We start from the raw sequence: 13,588 nt of genomic DNA on the forward strand, positions 1-13,588 counted from the left end.
GAGATGATTGATATATGATAAAGTCTAATGTTTACTATAGTTTATTTAGTGTTAAACACTGAAACATAACATTTCCATCTGAGACTCCGTCAATAAACGTTAAAGTCTTCCTCGCGAGGGCCCTTGAAGTTAGAATTTTCTCATCACGGACCGTAGACAAGCCTCGTCTTTCTATTCTTCCAGTACTCACTTTTCAAAATGTTTAGGGGAATCATTCTGCTAAAATATTTTACATTAATCCTCATCTTTCTGCAAACATGCAATAGTAGGAAGAGCAAACACTACTACTGTGTGGCCATATCCGTAACATAAGCTACCCTTTTCTCTTAAACACAGATCCAGACTATTGCGGATATGGTCCAGAATTTGAATTAGCTTGTGAAGATAACCAAACGGTTATATCATTATTCTCCAAGAAGCTGTATGTGCAAGCCATCAAATATGATAACAAGACAATGTTGGGGGAGAAAACACTACAACTATAAATTGAATATGAGAATTTTATGTGGAAATCCCTCAAACAGATAGAGGGGAAAAACCAAATGGTAGAAGATTTAGACTACAATATTTTTTCTTACTCTTTTGGATTATATTTTTTTTTTGTGGGAGCAAGAGGCCTCTATTTATAGGAAACTAGAAACGCGTAAAATCTGCGTATTCCACCTCCCTTTTCGATTACTCGTTCAAAAAATATTTTATTTCCTTTTTGATTACGTTCCATTCTCCCACTTGAATATTTAATTGAGAATTAATTAAGTCTTCACACCATCCTTTGACCTAGTCAAGAATTAATTTCCCAAGAACAGGAAGGTATGTGGGAAAGTCCCCTCCAGTCCACAAACTGAATAGTTTCAAAGAAAAAGATAATTGAGGAAAAATCAGCCTTGAGAGTTGGAAAATGTTGCCAACATATATAGTAGTAGACTGCTAGTGATGAACATCAAACCAAAGAATGCAAATAAGAGTTTTAGAAATGTCCATCTTATTTTTCTTGGTATTTTGCCCATTGCTTAGTTTAGGACACAGACCAGAGGGTTGTGAGGATTCTTGGTGCAAGAATGATGGTCCCGTCATTCATTTCCCATTCAGACTCAGTCATCAACCAAAACATTGTGGCTTTCCTGGCTTTGAACTAAAGTGTAACAATAAAAACGACACCATCCTTGAGCTTCCCTCGTCTGTTCACTTAGTTGTTGAAGAAATTGATTATTTCTCACAGCAAATTGACCTTTATGATCCTGACGAGTGCATAGTAGCCAAGCTACCAAAACTGAATTTGTCACAATCTAATTTCAGAAATGCTGACGATCACACTGTCCTATTCAATTGTTCTGCACCATTCACAGGTTATTATGCTGGTTTCTCGGTTCCATGTCTTGGTTCTTCTGGTTACCAAGTACATGCTGTTTCTTCGACTTTAAGCCTCGAATTATTCTTGTCTGGGCCTTGCACAAAAATTCATCATTACCCATACTCAGTTTCAACATTTAGTGAGAACAAGCTGCAGCTGAATTGGCCTATACCACTCTGTGGAAAATGTGAGTTCAAAGGAATGGATTGTGGTTTCAAGGATGAAATAAAGCTATTGGAAACTCATTGTTTCAATCGAACTATGACCCAAAAAGGTACTATTTATATGTCTTAGATTTTCTTTCTTTTTTCTTTTTCCATCGCTGATAAAAAAACACTTAACATACATTTTAATTTTGTCCATAATAGGTATTATTACTAAGCATCCCTTGATTGCAGGTTAGTTTTATTAAGTTTCTCACTCCGGCCCTCAGTTTCCTATTTGATTTTCCTTTATGCTTATGACATGTTATTTATTCAACTATTGTAGGTATAATTTTAGGTACAGCGCTTGTTTGCATTATTGTCTTCTCACTATATCAGCTATATTTGACAAGTAGAAATGAAAGAGAGAGTCGAGTTAGACTTGAAAAGTTTTTGGAAGACTACACGGCCATCAGACCGACCCGATATTCTTATGCTGATATTAAGAAGATAACAGAAGAATTTAATGAAAAGTTAGGAGAAGGGAGTTATGGAACTGTATACAAAGGCAGACTTTCCAGTGAAATCTATGTTGCAGTAAAAGTCCTACGCGACTCCAAGGGTAAAGGGGAAGAATTTATCAATGAAATCGGAACCATTGGGAGAATCCACCATGTTAACGTGGTCCGCTTGGTTGGTTTTTGTGCTGATGGATTCAGACGAGCTCTGATCTATGAATACCTACCAAATGATTCACTTGAAAGGTTCATTTTACCAGCGAGCTCCAGCCCGGGTGCTCACTCACTCATCAGCTGGAACAAGCTTCAACATATTGCTCTGGGTACGGCAAGAGGGATTGAGTATCTTCACCAGGGATGTGATCAGCAAATCCTACATTTCGATATCAAACCACAAAACATCCTTTTAGACCACAACTTGAACCCAAAAATATGCGATTTTGGCCTAGCCAAACTGTGTTCTAAAGAAAAAAGTGCGGTCACTATGACAGCTGCTAGGGGAACCATTGGCTACATTGCACCAGAAGTGCTATCAAGAAACTTTGGTAAAGTTTCTCATAAGTCTGATATTTATAGCTTTGGGATGTTCTTGTTAGAAATGGTTGGTGGGAGGATAAAGATGGATCCTAAGACGAATAATCACAGCAAAGTGAATTCTTTTGAATGGATATATAGACATTTGGAGAAAGGGGAAGAATTAAGGATTCGGATAGAAGAAGAAGGAGATGGTACAATTGTGAGAAAACTAGCTATTGTTGGACTTTGGTGCATACAGTGGCATCCCAATGATAGGCCTTCAATAAAAGAAGTTACTCAGATGCTGGAAGGAGATGGGAGTCATCTCAACTTGTCCCCAAATCCTTTTATGGCGGCTACTAATACGCCTAAGTTCAATGCAAGTCCTCACAGTGAAGATCTAGACGTGATATTAGAAATTGAATAACACTTCAAAGTCATTTGTATAATGAAAATAAGATTGTATAAGAATTGCACAAGTATTTTGCTTCATAGTAGTGATCAGCTAGCTGAATGATAAATAGGTAGACTTATTTCTTGATTTGTATGTGTTAGATCCTTGCATTAAAACCATGTTAATCGGATATCTACTATGGGAAAGAAATGAGTTGTATGATAACTGGCGAAATAGAGATTCTCTAAAACACACTCGCCCAAAAGAAAAGTCAGTTATTTTCTCAAAGTTTTACCCAATACTATTATAGAAAAGGCTGCGAATTTAGGATTTTAAGAAGATAGATGTACATACTGTTACTTAGTGATAGTGGATGCAAACTTAGTATAAGTACATATACGTAAATTTATTAATACATCTGAAAGTTATTCGACTTAATCTGAAGAGAGAACATTGAGAAGCTTTTTCATGGGTAAGCTCTTATCCCATAAGCAAGCTGCATTATTTGGCTGGACATAAATTAGCCGACTATTAATCTATATTGGGGCATCATTTGGTTAGGAACACAGGATGGAAAATAGTTGAAAAGAAAAAAATGTTTTAACTTCAATTACTCCCAAGTTTGATGTTTAAACACAAATGAACATGAATGATTATTTTTGTAATCCTAAATATCTGGAATATGTGGACTAGAAAGACTAGCATGTATGCTCAAATTGAAGACCCCCAATAGATGATTGATAGCTCATTAGATAGGTAAACGCCAATGACTCAAATTGATGGACACTCCAAAGTATTCTCAAGGTCCTTTAAAGGTTTTTGTACGCTACTTAAGAAAAGTATTCTCAAGGTCTTTTAAGGATTTTGAAAGCTTCTTAAGAAAAGTATTCTCAAGGTTTTTTTAGGTTTCTTAAGAAAAGTATTCTCAAGGTCGTTTAAGGATTTTGAAGGCTTCTTAAGAAAAGTATTCTCAAACTCTTTTAAGGTTTTTGAAGGCTTCTTAAGAAAAGTATTCTCAAGGTCTTTAAAGATTTTTGTAAGCTACTTAAGAAAAATATTCTCAAAGTCTTTTAAGATTTTTGAAGGCTTCTTAAGAAAAGTTTTTTTTTTTTGTTGCATTTATATAACCTTAATGTCACACTCACATAATGCAGCTCATTTCCCTTTGAAACGACACATTTCCATCTCCACACATCATATATCATCGTCATATTTGTTTATCTATCTATCTATACTATATTAAAAGTGTGAATATATTAATAATGTTCTATACTATATTAAAAGAGTGAATATATTAATAATATTCTATACTATATTAAAAGTGTGAATATATTAATAATGTTGTTTGAACCTTTCATTAAAAGTATCTCATTTATACAAAATCGTCCTTTCACTATTTTTTCTTTTTAAATTTATTATTTAATTATATTTATAATATTTTAAAGAAAAAAATCCAAAAATATATAATAAATTTTAAAATTAAAAAGTCACGGAAGGAGAATCCTAATTGATGGACAATGACTCAAATTGATGGACACACCTTGAAAAGTATACTCAATGTCCTTTTAAAGGTTTTTGTACGCTACTTAAGAAAAGTATTCTCAAGGTCTTTAAATATTTTTGTACGCTACTTAAGAAAAATATTCTCAAGGTCTTTTAAGGTTTTTGTAGGCTTCTTGAGAAAAAGTATTCTCAAGGTCTTTAAAGGTTTTTGTACGCTACTTAAGAAAAATATTCTCAAGGTCTTTTAAGGCTTTTGTAGGCTTCTTAAAAAAAGTATTCTAAAGGTCTTTAAAGGTTTTTGTACGCTACTTAAGAAAAGTATTCTCGAGGTCTTTTAAATGTTTTTGAAGGCTTCTTAAGAAAACTATTCTCAAGGTCTTTTAAAGTTTTTGAAGGCTTCTTAAGAAAAAAGTATTCTCAAGGTCTTTTAAGGTTTTTGTACGCTACTTAAGAAGTATTCTCAAGGTCTTTAAAGGTTTTTGTACGCTATTTAAGAAAAATATACTCAAGGTCTTTTAAGATTTTTGAAGGCTTTTTAAGAAAAGTATTTTCTGTTGTATTTATATAATCTTAATGTCACACGCACATAATGTAGCTCATTTCCCTTTGAAACGATACATTTTCATCTCCATACATCATATATCATCATCATATTTGTTTATCTATCTATCTATACTATATTAAAAGTGTGAATATATTAATAATGTTCTATACTATATTAAAAGTGTGAATATATTAATAATGTTGTTTGAATCTTTTGTTTTTTATTAAAAGTATCTCATTTATACAAAATCGTCTTTTCACTTTTTTTAAAAAAAAAATTATTATTTAATTATATTTATAATATTTTTAAATAAGGAATCCAAAAATATATAATAAATTTTAAAGTTAAAAAGTCACGGAAGGAGAATCCTAATTTGCAAAGGGTTCTAAGTAATAAAATTTATGTATAGAGACTTTGAAATTAATTAAATGTTGTGTATTAATTATTTCCTTATTTCTATGGAAAAATAATAGTAGTAATCACGGAAGGATAATCCTAATATGCAGAGGGTTCTAAGTGATAAAATTTGTATATATAACCTTTATTTTTTAAAAAAACTCGAATATGATTTTTGTTATTTATTTGCAGTATTCTTCTTTGGAACCTTTTACCTCTTTATCTCACTTTTTTTGGTGTGTGTTTTGTATTTAGCTATGACTAGATCACTTATTTTCTATTCTAATTTTGTTATATATTTTTTGTGTGTTTTATATTTATCTATTTAGATCACTTATTTTCTAATAAAGTGATTTTGATTTTGTTGCAGTGCATTCAGGTTACAATTGATGGTTCATTGAAAGCTACAACAAATTCCTAACTTGCTAGTAAGTAATGTCATTTATTTTTTTACATTCAATTTGAATAAGTCATATTTATTATTGAAATATCCACATAAACACAAGTAATTAAATCTGTTTAATAACTTCACTTGAATTTTTTCTCAATGAATAATTTCATATACCTAATTCAAAAAGCATAAGAAAGTATCGCATAAGAAAAGACAATCGTTTGGAATAGCACTCACGCTTGAAGAGGATAAACAACATCTATTAAAAACCAATTTATGGTTAGAAGTTGATTCACAACAAAATTATGGCATTCGACAATTTAAGTAGATAAGTATATGTATACGAGAGTTTTTATTTTGTTAATAAAATACTGACAATTAATTCGTATAAATATATATTATGATTGACTTATTTATATGTCGTTGTGATAGTTTTTGTAGGCTACAAGTATATTTTTATTTTGCAATTAGAGTTTTCTTCTCTTTGTGCAACTAAAGTTTTGCAAAAAGTGACATCTTTTAGACACAAGCTGTTTCCAGAAAAGCATATTCTTTTTTAGGATTTTATTGTTTTTATTTTTGTATCTTTTAAATAACGTCATAAATGTATTCACTCTACTTAATTTGATCAAAATGAACTTGCTTGATAAATTGAGAATTGAAACATAAAAGATAGTGGGTAAAGATTTATGCATATTGTTTTTCTTATATTTTAGCTTTGATCTGAACTCGATATTTTTTTTAATTTGTCATTCGGTATTTGATATTCATTTGTCTTATCGTCAAATTGACTTAGTTTTAAAGTCACAAATATTATAAAATAATTAAAATTTTAAAGTCACAAATATTACAAAATAATTAAAATAATATATTTTTAATGTGAAATTTATTTTAAAAGGTAAAAACAATGACATATTTATAAACTTGATGATATGGGTTATTAATATTACGTATTTCTTTAAAATTGTGTAATCAATGATATGGATCAAACATGTAATAATTTATTCGTTGTATACATTTTTTACTATTTGCCTAGTACAGACGTGCAAAGCAAGTACTTTAAACTAGTACTATATTAAAAGCATGAAGGCACTTAAAATACTGTTTGAATTTTTTGCCTTTTATTAAAAGATTACACTTTAGACAAAATCGTTTTTCACCATTTTTCTAAAAATAATTACCATTTAATTATTATTCTAATATTTAAGATTTTAAAATTAATTAAAGTTATAACTATTAAATTTTTACTTATTTAAGAACTCCTAATATTGTCTTGAAGTAATATAAGAAGACTATTCACATTTAGAAAAGGAAATAATTTTAGTTTAAAAAATGTAGAACAATACGATTTTTTTTTTGATTTTAGTACAAAGGGGACTCAACTTGACTTAACTATTATAACAATATGAAAATTTTGATTTGAGTACAAAGAGGACTTAACTTGCCTTTATAATTATTTTCAATATAATTATCTATCTATCTATCTATATTATGAAGGTCATTAGAAATATTCATTTGATTTTTTTCTTTTATTAAAATTTCTATAATGGACAAAACTGTTAAAATTAATATATTTATATCTTTTATCAACCTTAATTAAATTATAATAAATAAAATAAAAAACAAATAAAGTTAACTAAAATACTCTTTAAAAAAAGAGATTCGCATTTAAAAAAAAAATGGTTTACATGGAAAGTCCTAATTCCATGTAATTAGAACATCGACAAATAATAAATCACTAATGACGGGTGGTAAAAACACTTATATGCTGATTAATTGGCTCTATTTTTCATAAAGTTTATTTGGTGAAAGGAAAATCTACCCAAGTAAATTGTCATCTTAATTAAATTGAAAAATATATTTATAGGTGATATTATATAAAGGGTGATGGGAAAAAAAGTTTTTTGATAATTTCAATCATGAAAAAAGTTTTCATCGAACTTTTAGATAAAAAGTTCTTAGGAGAAAACCCTATTTTATCGAAAGTTTGTGAGAATTACACAAAATCAAAAGAGAAAAGACTTTAAAATCTATTAAAATAATTTAGTTTAGGAGCTAAATTCCATTTATTTTATTTGAAAATCAATTCTTCTAGATATAATGTTGCATGAATATTATTGTTCTTTTTCTTCTTTTCACTCATCAATATGTTTGTTATTTTTGTAAGGTTATTAGACGTTCTTCAACCAATATATGAATAAACCTATATAAGTCATTATGGATTGATTCTTCAATATTATTGTGCAGGTGAAAACGATTCATGTGAAGTGGGTGATTGAGACTTTGTGTCGATTACGAGCTAATTTGAAGGTATGTTTTTTCTGAAGTTTATTTCTCATTTATATTGGTACTATTTATGTTGTTAATGTGCTTATTGCATATTTGTACATATAAAATATGATCAAGTTAATACTTTTTTGTCAGAATCATACTTACATATATATAAAAAAAGATTGCATACAACAAACTATAACATGTTTGAGATATAATATTTATTTATATAATTTAAATAGATATAATTATATTTAAATGTCAGTTATTACTTTTTATATTTTTGTCCTTCTATATAAGTTTATTAATTAATATGAGAACTAAATTATAATAGACAAAACTATCATTTATGTTATTTATGGTATTTATGTTATTATCCAATAATAATATCTACTGTTTTTTGTGTTTTGATTATACTATTGTTTGGACCGTTTTCGTCATCTACTTATTTACTCTAATATTCTTGTCTGACCTTTTTCTATGCTTTTATTGAGCCGAGGGTCTTTCGGAAACAACCGTCCTACATTGGTAGGAGTCAGGTCTGCGTGCACTCTACCCTCCCCAGACCTCACGATGTGGGATTTCACTGGGTTGTTGTTGTTGTTGTTGTTGTATTATTTAATTTTTTTATAATATTAAATATAATCTTTTAAAAAATATTAAGAAATCCTAAAATCTGTAGGCACAAAATATATAGAAAATTAATATTAGTAGATTTTCTTTATCCTTATATATTAGGATATTGGTAATGTGAAACATAGCTGCTGCTTTTTTCTGTATCCCCATGGACATACTTTTTTTTTTCATTGTTAGATTCTCTTAATTTATTAGTTTATTTTCATATTTTTTTTCATAGATCTATAAGGACTTGCTCTCCACTGAAGATACTAATTGTTAGATACATGATTTATTATTATTATAGTATTAATTGGATAGTAAAAAAATTAACTTGCAATTGAATTGTCAAAAACAAATAAAATAATTAAAAAGGAATATTGGTGTAGTTAATGCACAATGGGTGATGACAATGGATTTAATCACTTAGTCATTTAATCTCACTTTCCTAATCACTAAAGAAGAATACTTGTGTGGAAAAATCGAAAACGTTTTGCTTGTCATGTTTCCATTTCTCTGCTACTTGAACTGGTTTGCCATGTTTCACTTTCCTTGGTAGCAAGAGATGGGAAAGATAGGAAGGAAGTTGGACTGTTGGTATTATATTAATATCGTGTAGGTAGGTGATACTTAACTCTAGGCTTGAGATTTAAAAAATTAATTATAGTAATATGGATATCTGTGGACTCATTTACTTACGAATATTGTATACTTGTTAGATTGGGAACGTTTTGAGGTATCAAAGAAAAGGGAATCACTGGTGAATTAGCTTGGTTGACTTCAGTTCTTCGGTTGAGATAGGTTATGGTTTATTCTATATCATAGATAGACTCTTAATAGCTATTGATAGTCATTGAGTAATGTGTGAAGTTTATTATGCATTTAATTGTTGTGATTTGGATGGTTGATATGTTGTTGTTATTGGTCTGCAATCCCCAGACCGTGAAATCCATAATTTTAAACTTGCCCTATCAAAAGTAATGTCTTGAATAAAGAAGGCTTGATGAAATATTGTTAATGAAGTGGAATATAATAATAAAGAATGATAAATTAATTATATATTTGGATCAGGTGTTATGAGCCGACACGATATATTTGAATCGGATTTCATGAGCCGACACGATATATTTGGATCGTGTATCACGAGCCGACACGATATTTGGATCAGGTGTCACATCCCGGCACGATAATATTAAAGGAAAACAAATTAAATGACTTAATACTACTCAATCTCAAATAACTCATTTCTCAAAAGACCGTGGTGTGGAGGCCTGAGTCCTCATGTATACTCTGATATTATTGACTGATTATGTAATTGTTTCATTGTGTTGCCGCTTGATCTTGTTGTATGTCATATGTTAAGTGCTATGGTTGATTTCCTGATATTACTTTATGCATATTGATTTCTATTTTGAGTCGGCTGATAATACCTACTTAGTATATGTTGCCCTATACTGACCCTTGTATATTTTTTTATTTTATTTTGTGGAGTGCAGCGAGTGTTCCATCGATTTCGACTCGACCTCAGCTATAGCTAGTGTCCAGCACATCAGGTTCCAAGGTGAGTTATTCCTTCTAGCTCGTATTGGATTCTCTCAGTCATGACATGATGTCCTTAGTTTTCGAACACGAATTATGTTATTTATTTTATTCTAGCGTTGATATTTCTAGACTTAGTATTTTAGAATTAGATGTCTTTGAAGTGATGACTTTCAGGTTTTGGAACGATATGCAATAGACTCTAGTTGGTTTTTATTTGTTACTTTAATAATATTTGAGCTTTCGCATTATTATCATATTTCATAAGTTGAATAATTAATATAAATTGGGGTTTGTATCGTTGGTTCGCCCACCTAAGAGATTAAGTGTGAGTGTCAATTATGGCCCATTTTGAATCGTGACAATAACTAACACCATATTACTAATATATGTTTGGCTCTATCCAGCGACCCACAAGAAATTAAAGTTCCGTATGTTTGAATTGTTAACATGTTGATGTGGATTGTAGGGTCAGTGGATCCCATATTGAAGAAAGTAAAAAATAAGCAAGTTGTTGTGTTGATAGATTTTTCTATTTTTACTGTTGTTGTTTATGCACTGCCAAATTCAAATTATTATTTTGAATCAAGTTTTGAGGCATGTTTTTCATCTTCTTCCGTCTTTCTTTATTTTTTTAGTTAATAGATTTTCTTTTTTTCTTGTATACATAAAAAATAAGTTCTAAAATATATGATATATTTTCCTTTTTTCGAATAAATATTAAGATATTTAATGTCGATAAAATATTAATTTCAAATTCTTTTTCATATATGAATCATTCCACCTCTATAAAGGAATTTGTGACCATCTTAACGATTTTGTCTTAATATCTACTTCATCAACTTTGTTGCAACTTTATATCAATATTACATTTTCAGGTTTTCTTTATCTTAAAACCCTCCCTTTTGTTTCATGTTTGTGGATTTTGACAGTAATAATGATATTCCAGCTTAAGTGGGTAAAATAGACATTTAAAAATAATAATTGACATACGAGGTTGGAGAATGTCGTTTTTCAAAGTTGAGGAGCTAGTTTGATTTTAACGTAAAGTTGAAAATGTAAATAATTTGACTTTTTTTAACGTAATACACATATGCAAAACACGTACTCTAAATTAGTATTATTAAAAGTGGAAGCTCCAAAAGTACAAAGTTGCATTACCACTTTACCCCTATACCAAATTAAATTGTTATAAAATATTTAACTATTAATTAATTATTAAATAGTAATTATACCATATTATATTAAATACAAGTGGGAAGATGTTAGGTCAAAAGTTAAAAGAAAAAAACATTTATTGATTTTTTTTTTGACATTTTAAAAACTAAATTAGTCATATGTTTCTTTAATCTTTGGCTAAACCCATTGGTGTCTCCTAAAGTTGGCACCAACTTTCACTTAGACACTTTAACTAGACTTTTTTATTTTAGACACCTCAACTAGGCTTTGTTTATTTTAGACACCTCAAGTAAGATCCGAATGTGTCATTTTGATACTTTGTGCTGACTTGATACATTGCGTGTGTTGCACTCATTTTAAGCGCGTGAAGAACATTTTTTTTTTAAATTATTTTTTTTTGTTCTTCTTCTTCTTCTTCATTTATGCCATGTTTGTCTACTTTCAAACATACCAGAAAATTAGGAAAAGGGAGAAAAACAAAAAAAGTGACTGAATTTTCTTTTTGTTTTCCTCTAATCTAAAAAAGTAAAACACAGTCCATAAGAACTCTCACTATTTATCTGCCCTAACATTTAATTGCGCGTATGCTACGCCATCCTCACATTAAATTTCACCATTAATGTGAAATACATAAGCTTCATTTTAAATTATGCTTTCAGAACTGAATTGTTCACTTTTTTTTGACTGATTCAAAAACAAAAATGGGCGGCTACAGTGGTGATTCTTCAAAATCTTCAGCTAAATCTACTACGCCCCCTTTTGTTTATTTTTGAAATTCGTGGTTAATTTTATTGTTTTTACAGACTCAAACAAGAATATGGGTTGGGGAAGTTCTGAAAATGAGATTGGATGAACACTTAAATATTTCTGATTTGCTTGCTGATGGGGATCTTCTGTAAGTTTTTTTTTTCTATACATGATATGGATAGCGTTGGATGGGTGTTGGAGGAGAAGAAGATCTGGTGGGGTGGGGAGGGTAGGGGTTGGGGTGGGTGGGGTTGGAGAAGACGACGGCGGGGTAGGGTGTGGGGGTAGGGGTTAATAATTGTTAATTTTTATTTTTTAAAAAAAAATTATTATTTGGATTTTTAAAATGCCACGTGTCATTAAATTATTGGTCATTTTTTTCTATTAAAAAATCATTATTTGATAATTATTTTTGATATATATATATATATGTGTCACGTGTCTTTATTTAATTCGTTGCTTTTGACACGTCAGGCGAGTGCATTACACACACTTAATATATTTTGGTGATTGTCAAAAAAGTGTCAAAATGATACATCGGAGCCTTACTTGAGGTGTCTAAAATGAACAAAGCCTAGTTGAAGTGTCTAAGTGAAAGTTGATGTCAACTTTAGGGAGCCAGATTTCGCCTTAATCTTTCTTTAAAAAAAATTATTTTCATTTCTCTTCAATTTACTTAACATAATCTATTTATAACATAAAGCTTATCTTTTTATCATAATGAATTTCCTAATTATTATAAAAATAAATGTCCTAATTATTGTAATTAGGAAGACTTAAAGTTAGTCTCTTTGCCTACAATGGCTATTCATTTTCTTGCCAATCAAATTGTAATCATATCATAATATTATTATGTTTTATTACATTAAAACTTAAAAGAGGAAGATGTTAAGTCAAAAATTGAAGATAAAAATATCCACAGAGAGTTGTAAGATATTTTTATCCTTTTAGAAATTAAATTGCTTACATTTTTAAATTTTTTTAAAATAATTATTTTCCAACAAATGTACATTCCCTTAATTAATTATCATTTCCCTTATTATTTTGATTCAATTCAACTTAATATTTAGAAGGCAAAAAGTCATCACTAAACCATTATATGCCTCAAATAAAACAAATCAAAAGCCTCAATAATTTGGTTGTTATTAGTTCTACTCTTCTTTTTTTCCTTTATTTATTTATTTATTATTTTTCCTTTATTTCCTTTAGATATTCATATTCATAACTCATATCTAATTACTTATTGCTACTCTTAATATCTATTACTCTCATCTTTTTCATTTTCATAACCTTCAAATATTTAATTTATAACCTTACGATATCTTTTGGTATTCCTCCATTTTTATCTATATAAATTCATCTTTTTTGTTTCATGAAAACCATACTCAAGTTTAACCTTTTTCATTCTAAAGTTAAAGTAGTAAAATACTCATATCATTATTCTGTTATTTGATTCATTCTTTGATTTGAATCGATGAGGA

The 13,588-nt window shown here is 29.4% G+C and overlaps 1 protein-coding gene across 2 annotated transcripts; it reads left to right on the forward strand.

Annotated features, from left to right (window-relative positions):
• Positions 1–893: 893 nt before the first annotated feature.
• Positions 894–3,066, forward strand: LOC129874963 (rust resistance kinase Lr10-like). 2 transcript variants are annotated; one of them, XM_055950361.1, is made up of 3 exons: positions 894–1,625; positions 1,720–1,749; positions 1,841–3,066. In XM_055950361.1, exons 1-3 carry the CDS (start codon positions 953–955, stop codon positions 2,953–2,955), a joined length of 1,818 nt encoding a protein of 605 aa, XP_055806336.1. In that variant the 5' UTR covers positions 894–952; the 3' UTR covers positions 2,956–3,066. The 2 variants fall into 2 exon arrangements, with proteins under 2 accessions (XP_055806336.1, XP_055806337.1); XM_055950362.1 differs by lacking the exon at positions 1,720–1,749.
• The last annotated feature ends 10,522 nt before the right edge of the window (positions 3,067–13,588 follow it).

Source organism: Solanum dulcamara, chromosome 11 (genome assembly GCF_947179165.1).
Source record: "Solanum dulcamara chromosome 11, daSolDulc1.2, whole genome shotgun sequence".
NCBI classification, from domain to species: domain Eukaryota; kingdom Viridiplantae; phylum Streptophyta; class Magnoliopsida; order Solanales; family Solanaceae; genus Solanum; species Solanum dulcamara.

Bases quoted from the DNA above. Each gene is read 5' to 3' on its own strand.
- LOC129874963 (XM_055950361.1), top strand. From the start codon at position 953: ATGCAAATAAGAGTTTTAGAAATGTCCATCTTATTTTTCTTGGTATTT. The intron at 1,626-1,719 runs GTACTATTTATA...TGTCCATAATAG, and splicing joins TCGAACTATGACCCAAAAAG to GTATTATTACTAAGCATCCC. The intron at 1,750-1,840 runs GTTAGTTTTATT...CAACTATTGTAG, and splicing joins TAAGCATCCCTTGATTGCAG to GTATAATTTTAGGTACAGCG.